At 39.0% G+C, this 22,420-nt stretch overlaps 1 protein-coding gene across 6 annotated transcripts in view; it reads left to right on the top strand.

The window, feature by feature from the left end:
- The window catches only part of RBMS3 (RNA binding motif single stranded interacting protein 3), a 908,048-nt gene that overhangs the window by 868,223 nt on the left and 17,405 nt on the right, over positions 1 to 22,420 (top strand). For all 6 annotated transcript variants that reach the window (XM_054019902.1, XM_054019901.1, XM_054019900.1 and 3 more), the window contains one exon: positions 2,252 to 2,362. In XM_054019902.1, coding sequence (XP_053875877.1) covers positions 2,252 to 2,362 — 111 coding nt within the window. The remainder of the gene's footprint in view (positions 1 to 2,251; positions 2,363 to 22,420) is intronic.

Raw genomic sequence — 22,420 nt, 5'->3', positions numbered from 1 at the left:
GCAGAGGTGAGCTGGGGTGGGGAGCTGCCACGGGGGGGGCGGGGGGGGTGATTCAGGAAGGGGGGGTGGGGAGCTGCCACAGGGTTGGGGGCGCAAGGTGGAAGTTTCACGTAGGGCGCGAAACTTCCTTACACCGGCCCTGTGTGAAGCTGAACACCTGGACAAAATGCAGTTTCCTGGAGCAAGGTGCTACTGCAGACTCTTGCTTTGAATCTCATATTAACTGTTGAATGGGCTTATCTTACACCCAAAAGGTTTACTAAGGATGGATTCTCTGACATTTGTTAGGAGAAAGAATAATAAGAAAATAGGTTACAATTAGGGCTCTAGATAGAATAGGGTGAAGGAAAATAATATCATTTTATGTGTGAGGAGGAAAAGGGGAAGATCAAGATCTGGTGAAGAAAGTATCTGTGATGAAGGTTTGTAGAACTGATTTTGAGAGAGTTGTTCCATCCAAGGTGAATAGTGGCACTATTGCAGTTAATTTGAATGAATTCCTCTATTGTAGTTTCATCAAAGCTAATACTAAATGCAGCAGCCAAAAATAAGAAACAAAAATTGGCACAAACAAGGTGGATTTGAAACATGCACACTAATAAGCCCATTGATATTTACAAGAATTCATACTGGAATATCACAACTATTCTTTGGAGATTTTATGTTTCGTATGGAGTCATTTGCTGCATTTCTCTAGTGACTTACATGAATGCAAATGAATGTAGTCTGGTATGTAATATAAAGCGTGTGTGTGTGTGTATGTATCCCACATCCTGTACTATCTTACAAAAGGGACCAATCAATTGAGCCAGTCCCCTTTTGAGCATTATTTCTTAGTGATTAATACAAACTTGTCCAGGAATCAGTGAGATTCTCAAATCAGACATAAGCATAGAAGAAAAATGTTGGCAAGGACAGAACAAGTTGATTGGCATTCCCCCTAATTGTTTTATTTCTTATGTGCAGCTGAAAATATGGAAAACCTCACCTCCACTCTCATTCTTAGAAACGATTTCCAACCGTGCAAAATACATGTGAGGCAGTCACTTGAGAACCAATGGCAATGGCTTTTAGAAATTATTGGGGTTTTTATCCTTAATGCTGAATTCCCCTGAATAGCTCTGGGTCAAAAATATTCAGACTTTGAAAGATCTTGATGAAGAAAGGAGACAAACGTTTCATATAAATGTCACAAAAAATTTCCCCATTTTTTTAATGGCTTTCATAGTGTGTCTGTATACATTTTTACAATGTATTCACAGACACACAGAGTGCACTGTGGAATTCATATTGAGAGAGAGCTGGAAACATCTGAAGTTATTTACCCTTGCTTAATTATCTTTATAGCCCATGTTGTGGTCTACCAAGTTTGTGTGCCTTGTCCATCCCTTACTAAGGAGCACAAGGAATGGAATATGTTCAGACTTTGGCAGAGAAAGAAGGAGCAGCTTGCACCATTCTTGAGACACCTCTCTAGCCCACCAGGGAGTAGAATTTTGCATGTGCAGCTTTGGGCAAAGCCATGGGTGCACTGACATGGGGTCTTTGATTGCTGATGAAAATTACAGAGCAGCTCTCCCTAACAATTCTCTGTTTGGCATTCATTCTCTCTCTCTCTCTCTCTCTCTCTCTCGTTTAGGGTCTTGTTCTTGCTTTACCTTGTGTCCTGTTTATTATTGACCTCTTTGGTGCCATGCAATGAGGGCAATGCATTTAAAACCTGTGTATGTGTATTTTTAAAATAGACGTTGCTCCCATAATGGTTGTCAACAGCTAGTCTTGCTTAATCACCTGGAAAATGTCACAAACAAGAGCTCTTAAGAGAAATTGAAAAAGCCAAGTTAATTACCATTATAGGTTGAATATATCAGGGACTGAAGGTTTTAAAAGCCAGGGAAAATTGGGGACATATGTGTGGTGTCTCTGAGTAAGCTTGTTCCATATAGGATATGGAAAATGTAAATGACAGGCATTTTGCCATGTACAGTAGCATTCAGTATAGACAGACCATATGTTTTTGTTAGAAGCAGTGAAGCCAAAAATGACATTTAATTGGAACTGGCATAATACACCCTCACTAGTCATATATATGTGTCTTGGTTGTCAATGGGAACAACATATATTTCACATGACAGATATATTAGTCTCTTTTAAGATTAATATTAAGCATTAGCCAAATTCATTCATTTAAAGAACATTGATGACTTTTAAAAAAAATAAATGTTGAGGTGGAAATCATGTGTATTTGCAGGGTGCTGTGATAACGCCAACAATGGACCACACTATGTCAATGCAGCCAGCAAGCATGATGGGCCCTTTGACCCAACAGATGAATCACCTTTCCTTGGGCACAACAGGAACGGTAAGTTCAGATAATATGCTACATCGTTTTATTAATTTCAGAGTTCTCAAGGTCATTTCCGCTCACTTGAGTTTCCGATACTTCATTCTTTTTATTTTAATAGTTCCATGGCTCCTTTTTTTCTTAGCTTATTAATTTTTAACGGTTACATAGAAGATCTAGTATACTCTTTATATGAATTTTTCCTAATATTTCACTCATAGCACTACAAGCTTTTTTAACTAAAGGAAAAATTTAACCATCTATAACATGACACGGTAGTTCATTCTGTGAGTCTTGCAGTGATTTCTTTGGCGTATGGCATATTTGTTTCTTCCTTATACTGTTACTTTACATACTTTATTGTGTCATCTTTCCTTCCAGATCTGGTTCAAGTTAATTCCAACCTCAGTGTTTTTTTCCCCATTTTTGTTGCTAAATCAGACTTTATTCATCTCTCAGGATGCCTGAATATACTAGTTCATCATTCTTTGCCATCTATTTTATATGTTTCCACCAATAAACAAACAAATAGAAATATGACCTCAGTGCTTTTCTCACTATTCTTCTTATTTTCCTTGGACACATGAACCTAAGGGAGGCTACTGTGGCTAGTAAGAATATCTGTATGTAAAATTGAAGCCTTGATTGGCCAGTTAGATAGCTCCCTGGCAAGGAATGCCCAGATGCATTTTAGTTGTCTTTAGAGTTTGTTGATGACAGATCCATTTTACTGAGAGAATTAAACATGTATTTAAAAAGTGCAGTAAGGGTATGTTGAAGCAGCTCTCGGGACTTTTGCCCTTTGTCTCTCATTGACATTGGAGAGAATCGTGCAGATGTAAACCCTTTGGATGACTTAGAAAATTTTCCTCTAACAGTCTTCATATAAAACCAGGAAATTCCCAACTAATGATCTACGCTAACATCAAACCGCTGCTAGTGTCCTTTTGGTTGCTATTTTGCAATTGGTTAAGGTGGCATGACCAGATGTATTATATTTGCTATTATTGTATTGTATGAGTCATTTTATATCCTTTTAAGATAGTCTTTATGTAATGATACCTTTGCCTGTAGAATGTGCAATATTAATTGACAGCAATATTCTAGCATTCTGAAGAGAAGGAAGAGTGCTCACATTCTGAAGTTTGAGAAGGTTCTTTAGTTTATTTAGACCAGTGTTCATGAATCCCAGGGCATGAACCATGGTGACTCCAGCTCTGTTAGAAAAAAGAATGCTACTCTGATTATCAGAACTGAATCACATTTTATGATCAATCTAAAAAGTGAATTAAAAATTTCTGTTGTGCTCATATTTTCAAATTTGTCCTTTAAAAGTTTGCAACAGGGTGCTATAGTCACTGGATATCTTTCAACCAGCTTGTTTTCAACAAACAAGCCAAAAAGTCAAACAATTCTGCTTCGTGTTAGCAGCAATCTGTCCCAATTTAATCTAAGAGCTTTCAATATGCAAAGATTTTTTATTAAAAGTCTTTTATACATTACTTCCTTAGACAAACCATTTAACCAGCATAAAATACATTTCGGGCAAAACAGCCATCCAGGGTGTGCCCGAGTGAAGAATTGGCTCTAAACCTGGCTACAAACATAAACCAAGCCATTGGTTCACTAAGGACTGTGTGTTTCCAAAATGCAGGGTTGCAACCCTTTCTGCAGCCAAATCCACATTATGGGGAAAATTCACCCATGGTGCAGAGGGCCAGCAGAAGGCTCTCTGGATTGACTGAGCTCCAATTAAGGGCTGGCCTGATGCTTGCTGGGAAAACAACAATCCTGAAGTGACTAGCATCCCCTATGTACTATGGAAAATATCTTGTCACTGAGTCCAAGTAGTGTAAGGGGCTGCATGTAAACTGATGAGTGAGTTCAAGAAGCCATAAGCAGTGAACAACAAGAAGTTTTATTGGTCTTAAAAACCCAGGAAAGATACCCCATATTCTTGAGCACCATCCACTAGCACCTTACGTATTAATAATCAACTATTTATTTAGATATCTCTCTTATACAGAATACTATAACAAGAGGTATTACATGTGAGGCCATAGTGGTGGTGGGCCAGGAGAGTGACTGTAAATCTTTGTTTACTCAGATCCACTGGTCCCAGTTCCCCTCCCATGGAAAGCACAGCGCTACAGCAAATACTCCAGCTCATAGGCAGGTATAGTTTGGGAAGAAGAGACTACTGAGGGGGGCTCCACAGCAGCCTTACCCTGAGTTGTAGGTGTAGATTTCACCCCTCTCACCTCCCCCCCGCCCCCCATGCTCTGTGCTTTATCCACATTGAACCTCAATACTCATTGATAGTGACAAATTTGATGGTAGTTATGCTGCCTGGATCACCTGCACATATCTGCCTGGAATCAGGAACTGAGCAGAGAATATCCCAAAGGGCACAATTCAGCCTTATTTATATATATTTTTGTACATACCTCTTCACTCAAAAAGAGCAGGAAACATTTGCATAGGTGTGCTGACTGTGCAAGTAAAGGAAATCTAAGCCTAAATAAGGTCACAATTGTGACAAAGTGAGAAAACCCTAAAAATTCTGATTAAGGCTGACAATCCCTCCGCAGCTCCTGCCAGTATATTAAAAAGGAAGGCCCAAAGGCTTAACCTAAGGATAGAGAGCCGGGTTTAACCCTGAATGTTCCTTTCATTTCCTTTCCTAGTTTATTATAACCTTAGCCTATATTCTAGCAAGCCTCATTTTCCTTATATAATATTTATCCACAATTAGCTCTTCCCTTCAAATGATACATTACTGAGACAGCATAGGGAGTAGGTCTGCTCTGTATGGAAACACTGAAAGAATAGCATAAGTGTGTATTTAATAATATATGGATGCTGGAATTGTTCCATCATCAGCCTGTCACTCAAAATGTGTCTAACACAGCCATTGATCTGACGTCTGTTTTGCAGTTTAATAAAAGTCATGATTGATAGCTTGAGTGGAAACAATATAAAAACCCTTTAGAAAAATAAAACTGCGCAGCCTGAACACAGCTTTCAGTCCTTACAGCTGGGCTCCTTTTACATTGGCAATGACACGTTCAGCCATCAGCAGCACCCATCGATCATTTGAAAGGAAACGAATATTTGCCATATATGTCCCCTCCATAGCTCATTCCTGAAGGAGGTTTTTGGTCATTACCTTGTTGCTTTTATTTCCAACATGTATTTAAGGTGACGCTTTGGTTGCATGGACATCCCACATCCTGAGGCAGCATCTCTCACCCCTCATATGTAGATGTGCTTTTCTGACCATTTTGTTTTCGGTTTTGAAATTGCTTCAGTAGAGCCCTATTTCGTTTTTAACTTTTTGGGGCCATGCCAATGGGAGAGTGAGTGGAAGCCAGCTTTTAGACTGAAACTGCTAGCTCAGCTGTGCTTTTTAATTGTTCTTCACACACTCAGCCGGGCCGTTTTAGCTTTTGCTTGCTTATTTAAAAGAAAATAAGCAAAACTTGCAGCACAAGCTCTTGATTCTTCTTTATAAACTGTTCATTTGTTTAATTGTTCTGGATACTGTGACAAAGTTCCTCCTGTATCTTGATGGGTCCTGCGCTTATTGGCGGATTTTCTTGCCTCAGAGATTCACCATGTTGGTTGGGGAACAGCCCAGAGGCCTTCCCCTCTGGAAGAACCCACAGTCCAGGTCAATTGGGAGGTTTGGGGGGAACCCAGGCCCACCCTCTACTCCGGGTTCCAGCCCAGAGCCCTGTGGACTGCAGCTGTCTATAGTGCCTCCTGTAACAGCTGCATGACAGCTACAACTCCCTGGGCTATTTCCCCATGGCCTCCTCCAAACACCTTCTGATAACACTTATGCTCCTCAGTCCTCCAGCAGCACACACTCTCAGCTCCTTACGCCTCTTGCTCCCAGCTCCTCACACTCACACCACAAACTAAAGTGAGCTCCTTTTTAAAGCCCAGGTGCCCTGATTAGCCTGCCTTAATTGATTCTAGCAGCTTCTTCTTAATTGACTCCAAGTGTCCTAATTAGCCTGCCTGTCTTAACTGGTTCTAGCAGGTTCCTGATTACTCTAGTGCAGCCCCTGCTCTGGTCACTCAGGGAACAGAAAACTATTCATCCAGTGACCAGTATATTTGCCCTCTACCAGACTCCTGTACCCCACTGGGTCTGTGTCTGTCACAATACTTAGGTATAAAATAATCAGTTGTGTATAAAAATGATGTTAGTTTATCTCAGGGCTCCGTTGATATTGCAAACCATCCTAACTCTGCTTTCATGGTTTACAATGTCACCAGAAATCCCTCAATGGAATAACAGGCATGTTATTCTGGTACATCATTTCTTATCTCTTACTTTGTTAGCTATTTCTGTTGCCACTAGAGCTTGATGATATCTCTAGAACCTCTCAATGGAACAACAAGCTTGTTACAAGTTTCTTATCTGTTATTTCCTTTGGATACTATAGGGTCACTGATGATTTACAATGTCACCAAAGGCTCTCAATAGAATAACTGGTTTGTTTGGTTTTTTTAATCAATAATTTTCTTTGCACATACTTTGGCCATGAATAGTCTATGATGTCACCAGTAATGTTCAGAGCTTTGTTACAAAATGATCTTGTCTGTTGTTTTAATAGATCATCATGTGGTCCCTGACAATTTATAGGAGCAACATTTCTTTACAATCTTTTGATTTTGATGTTAATCAGGTTTTAATCTTGAAGCTCTTTTATTTTGTTTGACTGTCTGTTTCAGTTTGCTTGGAGAGTACAAGACTGGACCGACAGCAAATGAAGCTAAAGTATGGTTCAAGCTGGTACTAAGTAGATCACCCTTGTCCATTTTCTCATCTTAGGTCCTGGACAAATGAAAATGATTAGCAGCATAGTGCAATTTTGGGAAACAGGTTCTTTCAGAGAAAAATTAATCTGTTTGGAAAGGAAAAGACTAGTCCAGGGGTTCTCAACCTGGGGTTGAGACCCCTCAAGGGGTTGTGACGTTATTACATGGGGGGTTGTGAGCTGTCAGCCTCCACCCCAAACCCCGCTTTGCCTCCAGCATTTATAATGGTGTTAAATATATTTTTAAAAAGTGTTTTTAATTTATAAGGTGAAATCAGAGGCTTGCTGTGTGAAAGGGGTCACCAATACAAAAGTTTGAGAACCACTGGTGTAGACTAATCTCTGTAAGTGTAATGTAAAATAACAAATAGTGCAGTGAAAGCCACTTGGCTGCTCCTATTAGTCTGTCCTATAGTTTGAAATAAACAAGGGGATAGTTAATGAAATTGAAAGTCACCAAATTTAAAGTCAAAATAACTTTTTCATGTAGCAGCTAATCAATCTGTAGAATTTGCTGCTTCCAGATACTCATAAGACAAATAGGTGAGCAGGGTGTTTAAAAATAGAATTGACATTGATATGAATAACATTCGCAGTCACAACAGCTAAGTAAAAAAACCTAAAAGGATATAGTGTCTTGTGGTTCAGAATATGATCACTAGCTGGGGATAGCAAGGAAAGACATTTTTAAATTAGAGCTGAGTAAATAATTCATTGCATGGTTTTCACCTCCCTTTTCTCTTCAAAAGCGTTGAGCACCTTAAGCTTCCATTGACTGCAAGCTGCTTCTATTCAGATGCCTAAATATGGCTTCAGGAACCAACATTTAGCCACCCAGGTTTGAAAAATTTGGCCATGGGTCACATGAATAATATGTTTCTGTTCCCTTACTGGCTGAGCAGAACACTTAAAATCCAGTTCCTGGTGTGACTGCTGCATTTATGAGCTGAGCATTCACTTTCTAAGAGCATTCTACACTATAGTATGCCTACAAAGTGCTTTGTTTCTGCAAACACTCCTTCCAGGAAATTCAGTAGCTAAACTATTCATAGAAAAGGAAAATAAAAGGGGCACAAACACAGATGATGTGGATTCAGTTTTTGATTCAATGAAACATACACAGAACATTCTGGAGGTATTTGGTCAGTACCTCCATCTGCAACATTGCACAGATGAACAGGCACATCGTTTGGACTCTTTGCCTGCCTCTCATGCATCAGCTAATGGCCATTACTGGAGGCAGGATTAGCCCAACCTAAAGCCTCTTCTCATGGAAGGATGCTGGCCCCTAGATGATTGTGATAAAAAGTTAAATTGACATATGGAGAAATGATAATGCAAATGCAAATCAAAACACTGAAGTAGTGGCTAAAATGTAAGAACTTGATGAACATTTTATTTTCATAACTGCAAATCTGTTGCTATATGATCCAAATGTGTTCAACAGGCTTCAAGTGTCTGTGAACTGGAGTGCTCAGAGGCTAGTTTCTCCTATACGGCTTTGCTGTCACGCTATTTATTGTTACTAGAAGTGCCCCCGATAGAAAATATGAGGGGCCATTGAGAATATAATTCAAAGTGTTCTCTTAAAAAACATGCACATCACTTAGCAATAGGCACGTACCTCTTAGAAAAACTCCTTTATATTAAAACACGTCGAGTGGATACTGAAATGCATTAGCCATATTGTGTACAGCACATAGTGACTAATCTACATCGTATCCTGAAAAGGGTCACCGGTTTCCGTACATGATCTTCAGCCATACCCTCTGAAGTTGTTGTTGTTATATTTATTACAGTAGTGCCTCAAGGCCAACTACGAGTGGGGCCCCAATGTGCTGGGCATAGTACAAACACAGATTATTAGACAGTCCCTGCCCCAAGAATTTACAGTCTAAATAGACAAGACAGACACAGGGTAGGGCAAAGGAATAGAATGTACAAGCAGTGTGTGATCATGTGATGGCCTGCACATGTCATGGATGTTAGTGCCCCAATTTGTTTGTTCGTTTTAAATTTTTGGGTGGGTTTTGGGGAATAGGTAAACAGAAAGCCAAAGGACGGTGGTGTGGGAAAGGGGGACAGGGCAATGGGAAAAGAGGGAGGGGAAGAAAAATGGTCGAAAAATAGCTAGCTTTGTGTAACCATTCATTTTACACATACACCATCAATGAGCTAAATAAAAAAAGCATTTTTAATGTAGAAAAGCAGCAACTTAAGCGACATAGCAGTCTGCAAATATCTTAAATGTATAAGCACCAAGGAAAGAGAGGAATTATTTAGTGTGGTACACATTGGTATAACTATGATTAATGAGGTAAAACTAAGATAGGGAAAATTTTAGCTTGATTATCTTTCAGAGAATGATAATGTATTAGAGTTTGGAATAATCATCTAAGGGAAATGGTGGAAGCCCATCACCTGGGATATTTAAAGCTAGAAATTGTACTGCAGAGAACTACCAGGCATTGGCAAGGAGATGGGCGAGGGGGTCTTTTTATCTCTAACTTGTGTTCTTTGTTGAAAAGCAATAATGAGACTCCCAATATGAAACTAAGTAATAATATGGATAGTTTCTTTTTTCTATTTTTCATTTAAGCGCTGTAATTTCAAAAGATGATATACCATTTAAAAATGTTTTCTGAGCACAACATACCAAAATCAGACAAGAACTCTAAGTCAAAACAGTGTTTTTCTTTCACCAACTGGAGTTTAGACAACCAAAGAGCAGACTTGCATTTCAGCCGGCTGTTCACACTGTGAACTCTGAAAAGTCCTTCTGCAGTTGGGGCTAAGTTGTTTCACTATGTGTTAGGTGAGTCAGTATGTTTACAATTCACTTCGTGGATGATGTGTACATTTCAGGAAGCAATGCATGTTTGCCCATGCATGCGTTCTGAACAGAAATATATGAATTGTATCCCCAGTGGCTTTTCGTAGGGAAAGCTTAATTTCCAAGCACAAGAAGACTTCATGGAAACACTGGCTTATTGATGCTGTGACATTCCTGAAGGTGGGACAATGCCACAAGAGGAAAATGCCTACAGGGTGTACTGTGGGCAGAATTGAAAAGGAATGATATTTGCATCATCTCTATTTTTGATGTTTTTAAATCAGTAACAAAAATGACATAGCCTGTACATAGCTTGTCTATCCGGGCATAGTGCCAGGACCACAAACAATATACCATCGAATTCCACTGGTGTTCATTGCAATACGGTGATGACCCTTTTATGTGGCCAAGATAGTGGTGGTCAAATGTTTAATTTTTTTCTAAGGGAAATTGCCAGACTATAATACATGTTTGAGGTACATTTGTATGGCATACTTCACTGCTGATGTCTTACTCACCTGGAAGTACCATCCTGTCCAGGATCAAGTAATTTAGGATGCAAGGTCAGTTTACATGGGTTTTCTGTGGCTGTATCCACTGAATTATCTAGTTAAGGGTGCAGTCTTATCAAATGGAGTTTATGCTGGTATTCTGTGCATGTTGGGATTGCTGCTTGAAATTCTCAAAAAGTCAAAGCTTCGCTTAAGTGGTTTACGGTGCCATAGGGAGTCATTGATGGCAATAACCTCCATGCCCTCAGATGATATTTTATTATTTGTGAATTATATGAGATTCAGTCTGTGTTATTTAGCTATGGAATCCTCACGGTCCTAAAAGACTCAATTTGGAAGTATCATTATAACCAATTTTTACTATAAAAAAGTTCAGTCGGCGCATTTCATTAAACTGTATGTGGGGTTTGAGAGCAGCTGTATCAAATGAATTTCGGAGTTTGCCGAACGGAGCTGTTTTTCTAGCAAGGTAAATAACTTTTGAACATAGCAGTTTTATGTTGTGTGACAATTGAGAGCTGCACCACCCTAGGGTGAGTTCAGGGAACGATTGCACCTCCAAGAGGCATGATCCTTGTCCAAGCTCCCCAGTGTTCAGCAGGAATGGACAAGGTGCACCATTCTTTTGAATTTTCCACTGGCCACTGAATGGGGTATGTAAGGAGACGGGTAGGAAGAAGGGTCCTTGACCTTGTCGCCTTACCAGGCACCTGCCCAGTCTTTCTGTCCTGTCTCTTCCAACAAAATGGTAATTTTCTACCATACGGAGCCCAGGGACCTGGTTATCTTCAAGGCCATCTCTCCCCTATTCCATCACCACACCGCTGGTATTGGCAAGAATGCCCCAATTGACTGTCCGTAGGACTGACTTGCTGTGGGGTGACATCGCTTTCTTAGAAGAGGGTTGTTGACTCTGGAATTTGCTTTTTTGGCAGGAAAGAAGTGTCACAATTTTAGTCTTTCAGGCATAATTTTCCATCGTAAACATTTTCCAGGAAAATTCATTCAATTTTTCAGCCAGCTATAAAGTTTGGCGGTAATTAGTGTATGGAGCAAGACATAGCTGTTAAACTAACATTTTAATGACAGCAACTTCACCTGTGCTTGGCAAGTTGTGGTAGGTTATGAAGTGATTAATAGAAAATAAATAAATTCTATTCAGAGTATATTGGCCAAACAAACAAGTTTCCTTTGCTTTATTTCTATACTACACATCTGTGCTACTATACCTGGGCAAGGATAATGTCCTTCCTGAGATTCCTTGGCCTTTGTTTAAAACTAAATCTAACGGAGCTGGAGATCAAAAATGAATGGTAGGAGACTTTAAAGTAATTAACTTGCAACAGAAAGTGAGGAATAAAATGATGTATTTGAAGGTTTATAAATCCATCTCATTAATTTTCTTATAAATTTCACAATCAGTGTTACATTTTCATGTGTTTCCGAGAAGAAAAATATGAGCTGGTGCCCCATAGCATCTATTCAAGCTTAATTTTAAAACTAGGAATCTTATTATATTACATATTCTATTGGATATTGATACCAAGAGGTAATAATGTATGATTGCAATTATAAGTATTGTTACTACTGCCTACTTAAGTATATCTCACAAAAGATTGCAATCCTATTCTTCCCACTATGAAGAATATATGTTATAGGCTCCCTCATGCACAACAACTACTTTCAAATAAAAATTGGAAAATTAGAAATAGAATGTTAAAGAGTAAACCAGACAGTGTGTGCTGGTTTGGTGCAGTGGCCTAAAGGATTAAGGAGCCTTTGGACCATAATTATTCCTTGGAGACCTTTGCAGAAGGAGCTATGCCCATTGCAAATTGCAACAACTACACTTAGTTCTAAGCCCCTCTTGTGTAATCAATTCCATTTAGCTAGCTGTGGGATTTTTAGAGAAACTTTTGGTTCAAACAGAACCAGCACACATTGTCTGGGGATACTGTTTAACATTCTATTCCTAGTTTTCTAATTTTTATTTGAAAGTAGTAGCTATGCATGAGGGAGGCTATAACACATGTTCTTCATACTGGGAAGAATGGGACTGCAATCTTTTGTGAGATATACTGAAGTAGGCAGTAGTAACAGCACATATTACAATTTATATTTTCAGAGCTTTGTGGAAACATTAACTAAATAACTCTTGTAACACCACTTAGGTAGTCTCAAGGAAAATGAGCTGCATACTGTGAACTGTTTCATATTTTATGGACAGTAGATTCTACTGAAAACCATCACAGTGGTTTAGTGCAGATCTTGTAACACAGAAAATACATTCAAGGGAAGGGCCAGATTTTCAGCTGATATGAATTGGTGTAGTTCCAATGAAGTCAATGGAGATTACCAATTTACATCAGCTGATGAGCTGTCCCTCATTAAGAAAAGGGTAGAAATTACCTATTCCAGTTAGATTTGACTTGACCTCTTACCTCTTCAGTGTACCAGGAGTTGGAATTTAATCTACTTCCTGTCAAATATTTGTTTTTAACTCATAATATCAAGGGATCCTGACTGCAATTCAAAATTTTTAAAAGAGCTAAATTGTGGTAAATGATTAAAATGTTTTAAAAACCAGCATCAAAATTCATCATGAATCTCATATGTTTTTACATTTTTATTCCCTCGAGTCACTAATCATACTGACAGTGCTGTTCGTTGGCGGCTGTATTTTTTTCTCTTTTTTTGCTCTCTGTTTTTCACTTCACTTTCCTTGCATTCTTTCTCATGATCTTTCACCATAAGCAAAAAGTTCCAGTCCTCAGGCCGGAATGACAGTTAAGCAGCTGCTGTCTCAGTTTGCACAATTATAATTCCTTCAGTGCTGGAAAGGGGTGTTACTGCTGTACAGGTTGGCTGACACACTTCCCCAGAGGCAAAATTCATCACCTCTGAAATCAGCCAGTCACTGAGAGAACTGTGCAGACTCCCTCCTACATCCCCATGACCAGCCAGTCTCCTACCTTTTAAACACTAACCCTATTGATTTCTATTTCAGCAGAAGCTTAGGTATACAACATAACATACACAGGTCATTAGAGGTTCTTCTTTGTAAGGTGAATCTTGTATGTCCTGGGGCCTTAAAGGTATTGATATAAAGTCATTTCTTCAGTAGAAAAGTGGCCACTTTGTCATACTGTTTGTCACATTCTTGGAGGATTGGCTGTAGTGCAATTATGGCTTTGTCACTGCAAATATTTTCCCTGCACTTTATCTTGTTTTTGAATGTGTGGTTTTACACAGAAAGAAAACAGAAAAGGGGACATTTTGCAACGACACTACTGTCAGTGTAAAATGAAGATGTTTGAGCTTCTCAGTCAGTCGGTGTGCCATATGGCTAAAGCACCAAAGCCAAAGAGTTTATCAAAGAACCGGAAAGTACAACCAAACCCAGGAATAGATCTTGCAAGATCCCTGTGGGAAGAGCAATCCACTAACTAGGCTGTGGTTTTAGAACAGAACAGAATGTTTTGACCCACCCTGATTGCTTGACCATATGTGCTAAAGTACAATTGTGTAGTGTTTGTCTTTCTCGCATGAGTGGAGCAGAGATACCTCAAATGCTTACTGATAACTAATGTTAGGCTGTATAGTATCTTTTACATTTAAAACTCAAATGAAAACTACAGACAATTGGATATCAATATGATAGCAGTAGGTGGGCTTTTTCAGCTTTCATGCTTATTTTTTCCCAAACTCTCTATGATGTTCATGTATTGCCATTCATAAGGATTAATAGAGTCTGTGTTTTCAAGGTCACCCCTGATCTAGGTATGGGAGAAGAAATTTCCCAAATTTGAAAATGCAATTTTTTTTTAATATTTATTTTGTTTTTCCCCCCAACCATGGAAGTAGCAGGCTTTTAAACCCCCAAAACAAGTTGATCCCCTGAGACTCACACCTTATCGACTCTCAAATATCTGCAGGAGAGCAGAGGGTTGATGAAGGAAAACCAGTCAAGTTAATACTGAAACAATCTCAATGGACGTATGAGATCCTCCCTCTTACAGGCCTCATCGCTGCAATCATAAGACATAATAGCCTCTAAATCATTAGATTTTTGGCATCACAGATTGTGATGGTCTACCACATCAATGTACATTTAAGGAGACATCGTAGGGATGGCTGTTTTTTGACATGCAGCAACTATTTATAGTATTAATTGGAATTAATGTAGTATAAATTACATGTGTACTACTACTACAGTGTATTGTGGATGTGCTTAAAGGATTTTATCCTGTCTTAGAATATGCACCTCTGACTCCTTTGACTTCACTTGTCACTTGGGGCACGTATCCTATGGTAGCTTCAGACTTTAAACGAAAAGTCCTTTAAAAATGAGTGAATATAGGTCTCCAAGCTTCAATTTTTCAACCATTTACAATTTGTAAAAGATCCTACTCATCGGTAAAGGTTAACCATAGATGGAAGAGACCTTATTGGACCATCCAGTCTATCCCCCTGCAAATAGAGGAGTGCTCCTTACGGTACTTTTTTTGATTGAATGTCCTTTAAGATTACCAGATCAGTGGTCTACAAAACCCTATTTTACTTCCGTTGAAACCATTTATGAGTGCACAGAACTGAACACACAAAAAAAGCCCATAAAACCACACACAATCTTTTTTCTCACTTAAAAAAAAAAAAGGTTTACATTTTTAACTTGCCCTTGGGCTGAGATTTAGTCAAGTTTTTAAAGTTCAGAGCAAATTTTTACAACCCTTTTTGTCCTACTCCCTTCCAAGCAATGGAAACACCGATCAACAGTTTTAGTATTGTAATTCTGGTAGAAGTCACTGTCATACATTGCTTGAATGAGAGTTGACAGTGCTATTAGAAATATGACAATACCTCTGCCCTTGATCAGTGCATGCCATTTGGAAGTTTTCATTTTGGTAATTACATTTTTCCCAGATAGTAGCCGTAGTCATTGATCATACTAATATCGTTATAACTGATCCCCCTATAAGTCACCTTTTAAAGACACTTTCTGTCTTTCCCTACCTTATTCCTTTGTAGTCACAGGATAAGATTTCAGTATTTTTTGTCTACCTCTCATCTGATTGATTACCAATGCCACATACTTCCCTTTATATGCCCTAGTAATATACACATCACATTCTTTCCCTCAGGGATCTTAATCAGAACAAGTAATGGCCTTTAGCTTTTCTCATTAGCAAAATGGAAAAGCACCATACCCAATCCATTTGAAATACACCATGGTAATAAGAGCTTATAGAAAAATGGCAGCATGCCAGCAGACACGGGGTCAGTTTACCTTAAAGGATTTTCAGCAAAAAATGTCACCTTTTCTGTCTGGCAAGCAAACATTTTGAGCCATAACTTCCCACATCTGTCTGTCAACCATTTAGCCGGTACCGCTTAAGTGCTGTGTGGAGAGTTCTGTCAGATAGAGAACATTCATAAGGATGAAATATGGGTATTTGTAAGTGTATTCATGTCTTCCGCATTGTTACATTGCTCAGTGGTTTTCTGCATTTCAACTTCCTTCACCCCGGGATTGGGTTTTTTTCTCATTTTTCTCAAAAATTGACAACCTGAATAAAACTGCAACAAGAACAGCCATTGTTACTTACTCTTCTTTCAAGCCTCTACCTCAGAGCTGCTCCTCTTGGGCTTTCTTACTTTTGTTTTGGTTCCTCTCTAAAATTATTTACAACCAATACACTGGACTTTGAATGTGAAGAGAAGACTGATTAATTTTTTTAAGACTGTCAATTAATCGCAGTTAACTCATGAGATTAACAAAAAAATTAATTACGATTAAAAAAATTAATCACGATTAATCGCAATTTTGATCACACTGTTAAAGAATAGAATACCAATTGAAATGTATTAAATATGTTGGATGTTTTTCTACATTTTCAGATATATTGTATTCTGTTTTGTAATTGAAATAAAAATGTATATTCTTTTTAATTACAAATATTTGCACCGTAAAAATGATAAACAAAAGAAACAGTATTTTTCAATTCACCTCATAAAAGTACTGTAGTGCAATCTCTGTCATGAAAGTGCAAATTACAAATGTAGATTTTTTTTGTTACATAACTGCACTCAAAAACAAAACAATGTAAAACTTCAAAGCCAACAAGTCCACTCAGTCCTACTTCTTGTTCAGCCAATCACTAAGACAAACAAGTTTGTTTATATTTACAGGCGATAACTCTGCCCTCTTCTTATTTACAATGTCACCAGGAAGTGATGACAGGCATTTTCATGGCACTTTTGTAGCCGGCATTGCAAGGTATTTACTTGCCAGATATGCTAAACATTCATATGCCCATTCATGAATGCCCAACATTCATGCTTCGGCCACCATTCCAGAGGACACGCTGAAGATACTCATGAAAAAAATAATGCGTTAATTAAAATTGTGACTTTGCTCCTTGAGGGAGAAATGTATGTCCCCTGCTCTTTTATACCCGCATTCTGCCATATATTTCATGTTATAGCAGTCTCGGATGATGACCCAGCATGTTGTTCATTTTAAGAACACTTTCACTGCAAATTTGACAAAATGCAAAGAAGGTACCAATGTGAGATTTCTAAAGATAACTACAGCACTCAACCCAAGGTTTAAGAATCTGAAGTGCCTTCCAAAATCTGAGAGGGACGAGGTATGTAGCATGCTTTCAGAAGTCTTAAAAGAGCAACACTCCGATGCGGAAACTACAGAACCCAAACCACCAAAAAAGAAAATCAACTTTCTGCTGGTGACATCTGAACAAGTGTTGGTCCGCACTGCTTTGGATTGTTATCGAGCAGAACCTGTCATCAACATAGACACAGGAATGAGTTGAAGCATGGAGGGACATATGAATCTTTAGTGCATTTGGCACATAAATGTCTTGCCATGCTGGCTACAACAGTGCCATGAGAACACCTGTTTTCACTTTCAGGTGACATTGTAAACAAGAAACAGACAGTTTTATCTCCTGCAAATGTAAAGAAACTTGTATGTCTGAGCGATTGGCTGAACAAGAAGTAGGCCTGTGGACTTGCAGGCTCTAAAATGTTATATTGTTTTATTTTTGAATGCAGGTTTTTTTGTACATAATTCTACATTTGTAAGTTCAAATTTCATGATCAAGATATTACACTACAGTACTTGTATTAGATGAATTGAAAAATACTATTTTTTTTTGTTTTTTTCAGTGCAAATACTTGTAATCAAAAATAAATATAAAGTGAGCATTGTACACTTTGCATTCTGTATTGTAATTGAAGTAAATACATTTGAAAATGTTGAAAACATCCACAAATATTTAATGAAATGGTATTCTATTATGGTTTGAGTGCAATTAATCACGATTAATTGTGTTAATCGCTTGACAGCCCTAATTTTTTTTCCTACTGAATTGAATTACTTTTCACTCAGCACTGACTTTGTTAGGTATTGCTTTACCTTAAAATGCATACCGTTGATATTTGTGTTACCCAGAATAGCACAGGGAGTTTAGGCATGAATCGGTGCAGCTTGGTGATTGTATATCATTTGAATGTATATGTGCAGGATCTGTGTCCTTTGGAGCTCTACACACAAAGAACAGCCTTGGAATGCTGCTGTTCAGCCCACACCAAAGCACATCTGTTTCACCGGGCCTTTTAAGCATTGTTAATATAATTCCTGGGGAAATAAGTACTGCACACACCCATAAAGCTCTATTAAATAAGGCATTATGGAGAAAGGTTGTTTGTTTGTTTTTTTAAAATGTTCTTGTTCTGTATGCCTTAACTACCTACCAATATGAAGAGGTATTCAGCACTAAAGTCAGCATGAAAGATCACTCCTCTCACATTTCATCAGCACTAGCTGCTTATCACATTTTCCCAGCAGAATGAGACATCTTACCACAATGCACAGAACGCATGAGCTGCTTGCCTGATTAGCATGTAATACACAGGACATGTCGTGCTCAAAATGGGATGGACACAGTAGAGGAACCCTTGTAAAATTGCAGTATAAATCTGAGCAGGGGAATAGAGCACAATGATAATATGGTAAAGGAGAAAGGAATATGGCACAAGAGGGATAATCCAACCCCTTGCAATAATAATTGTCTGTTTGTTTATTCTCTTTCTTTCAGCATTTTCTTTGATTTTTTTCAGTCTCTTGCATCTTCTTTTTTTCTCTTAGTGCAACGGAAAGTGTAAGAACTATTTAATTTCTGAAGTGTCCAGTGTTTTGTTTCTGCTGCTAAAACATGCAGGGGCTCAATCCTGTAACCCTCTGTTCACTTTGAGCACTGAATACCTGTCTATATAGTATAACAGATCAGTGTTGACTTATGAACTGACAGTGCAGTTAAATCCACTTAATCAGCACCCTGAAAAACTGTATTTCCACTTCATTGTAAGATTGCCATGGAATAGATTCAGTGTGACACATTTCAGTAACCCCTTGTGATGGGATGGACTAGGTCCAGAGGCCCCCTGTGGGAGGCTCGGGGTCCTGCCACACCCCATCCCAGAGAGGAGGCAGAAAAGAAGTCCTCCAAATGGCCTAGTGTGGCTGCAGGGAACAGCCAATCAGGGCCCCGGAGGGACACACAAAAAGCCGCAGAGCCAGAGAAAGTCAGTTGCTGCCTTGAGCTGGAGGAGAGAGCACTGTGTTCCTGGCTGATTGAAAGCAGCAGGACCACGGACAGATCAGTCTGTTGGCAGGGACTGGGGGAGCAAAGAAGGTGCTCCTAGCTGGCTGCTGGGACTGAACCCAGAGAGGGCTTCAGGAAGACAGTGTCTCCAGGGAGGAAGCCCTGTGGGTATGGCCCATACTAGGGCTGGGACAAGTTAAAGACTGTATATACCAGAAGGGATTTGTTCTGTTTCACGTAGAGACAGTGACTTGGCTGAGTCACTGAAAACCTGCCTGAGAAACCACCAACAGGGGTCACCATAAACTGAAAGACTGCAGACACACCCGACCAGAAGGGGGCACTTGTGAGTGGCGGGTCCCATGCCGTTACACCCCTTCACAATGGATAAATAGCACACTTAGGGCCAAATCCTGAGGTTTTCTTAATCAGTCCTTACCAGGGCTGGCTCCAGTTTTTTTGCCTCCCCAAGCGGCGAAGCGGAAAAAAAAAAATCAAGCCGACAGCGGCACTTTGGCGGCAGCTCAACCGCGCTGCTTCATTCTTCGGTGGCAATTCGACGGTGGGTCCGTCACTCCTTCTCTTCCTCTTCGGTGGCAGCTCACAGAGGAAGAGAGGGACTGAGGGACCCGCCGCCGAAGACCCGGACGTGCCGCCCCTTTCTATGGGCCGCCCCAAGCACCTGCCTCCTTTGCTGATGCCTGGAGCCAACCCTGGTCCTTACTCTGGCAGAACACCCACTGATTTTGATCTTCATTTTCCCTCGGTAGGTACTGAGTATGGACTGCAAGATTTTGAAGTACATAGGGGAAAAAAACTCACAAAAATGCCCTCCCCCGCCCTTACACACACAGAGACTTAACTAATGATCATGTAAATTTATGAAGGATGTTAACTGAACTGATTTCTATTCCCACAGAAAATAACATTTTGTAGTGTAATATGCTAAAACTATAATTCTTTACATTTAATGGCAGTTTCATTTTCCATTGAAGGTAATGTTACCTTCACTCTGTGATCATATATTAATGTAACTGATGGATCTGACTAAAACATTATACATACAAGGTTCCTTTATAAGGCTCTTTTTAATGAGATAATCCAGCAAAAAGCCTTAAAACTGCCTTTTTTTATAGAAAGCTTTCATTACGACTTACAGAAATATTTGGATTCTAGGAATCTTGTAGGGACAAAGGACTGAGCAATACTGTATTTCAACTACGGTATGGGCTTCACGGGGGTACTCTTAGTAGTATGTGCCAGTGGCTCACTACATCATATCTCTCAGCTGTGTATCATTTCCACACAGGTGATCGTAAAATTCTTTCTGCTTCAATGAAATTATAAATACTAATACTTATATGAGCTTTACTATGTTTCTGCCTATTCTTCTCTGTGCATCTAGTTATCAGCTTTTAATTACATTGCTACATCTGTATCAGGTTTAGGCCCTAGAGCTGTCCATACTCAAGGATGTTGTTAAAACAGAAATGGAAAATTGTGTGATACAGGAGTAGTCGTTATGTAACAACTCTGAATGTTTCTTTCATGTTGTCTTAACGATAAATTAATCCAAACTGCTTGGAAACTCACTTATTGGGGGTAGAGTAGTTTACCTCTTTTAAGACTAGATTCTTGGAGAGAGCCTCCGTGAGACACATTCATCAACTATTAGCGTTGAGAAGTCACTGTGCTGCTTGTCCAAAAAGATCCAGTAACATGCTACAGAAATAATCAGGCAATTCAAAGCTGCCATGTCAGAAAACCCAGGTTTGGTTATTTCCTGTGAAACATTTTTGATGAACGTTTAACTTGAAAATATTTTAACAGTCTTGGCTTCCATCCTCCTCAGGGATTAATAGAAAGGATTATATATAGAAATATATATAATATATAAAATATATAGAAATTGATGGGAATGATTGTATGTAAATGTCCAGGAAAGGGAGTGCAGAGAGAGTTTTGTGACAGAAGAAACCATCTTGGAGGCTATTCAGGTGTATCGTTTCTTCATTCTCTTTGGTGCACCAGGTCTGAAGCAAAAATCTAAGGGATGACAGAAGTTCAGTGATAACCAACACTCACTGAGCAAGTCAGATGTATTTTAGGGCTTGTCTACATGGCAAGTTACTGTGTGTCAGCTCAGCAGCTTGCTGCTCAGAAACCTCCCATGTAAACATTGCTACAGACCATACTTCTGTGTTTGAAAACTGATCCATCAAACTTCGGAGACAATTTGATTTGTGCAAAAAGGCAGTTTTCACATCCTGAAACCATTCACGTGTGCATCACAGCAGTGGAGAATCAGTCTCCATATTTACACAGTCACCTAGGCTCACTACCCACACTGGAGATGGTGATACAGGAGGGAATGTCAGAATAGATACACTGAAAATGTAAGCCAACATTTTCAAACTAAAGGTAAGTTCCCATAGCCATATGTAGGCTCCTAAATATAATATGAATTCGTAAGTATGAATGATTCCTATGAAATATCTTGTTTGGTTGTAAAGAAACAGGATATTTTTCCACCGCACTGATGGATTTTCCTGGGCGTTTTTTTCTCTATGTATGTGTGTATGTTAATTGATATGTGTTCTGAAAAGGATTTTGAACTTTCAAACACACATGTAGGTAAAATCTTTTTTCCATCCTTTCAATTTCTAAAAGTGGCTAGAATGTGTGTCAATTTTTACGTGGCTAATCATTTTCTAGAGACATTCCTGGGTGCCATTTACATTTACTGCAGTTGTTACAAATGCTGTGCTTCATATGCAAGTGAATGTGTGGTTCATGGCTACGTGTGGCAATCTGGCTGAATTAACTTCCACTTGGATTAAATATCCTTTATTTGAAAAGTCCTACTCACTCTGCTTTAGTAGCAGGCCTGAGCTTGGGAAATTAAAAAGATTTATTATATAAGGGACTTCTTAGCTCATCTGCACTATTCTCCTAACATCTTTTCATTGCTCTGTTTTCCAAAAGTAAAGATTTGTGAAGGATACTTAGAGCTCATGAAGAGAAAAGGAGATTAGTTTGGAACTACAGTTGTTGAAGTATTCTTCTCTATACCTTCATCTAACTTGCTCAGAGAATTAGGTAATATCTCATTAGGAAGGTTGAAAGGGAAGTGACAGTTGGTGTTTGTAAATCCCCTTGTGTTAATGAGCAGCAGGGAAGGGAGTTGAAATCTAAAGATTTCTAGTTTCTTCTTGAACAATGAATGAGATAGCCCAGTGACTGAGATCTGTGGAATGAAGGGTGCTATTCTT

This window comes from Malaclemys terrapin, chromosome 2, assembly GCF_027887155.1.
Source record: "Malaclemys terrapin pileata isolate rMalTer1 chromosome 2, rMalTer1.hap1, whole genome shotgun sequence".
In the NCBI taxonomy this organism is placed as follows: domain Eukaryota; kingdom Metazoa; phylum Chordata; order Testudines; family Emydidae; genus Malaclemys; species Malaclemys terrapin.
Note: the sequence above shows the minus strand (reverse complement) of the source record. Positions and strands in the feature narration are given on the sequence as shown.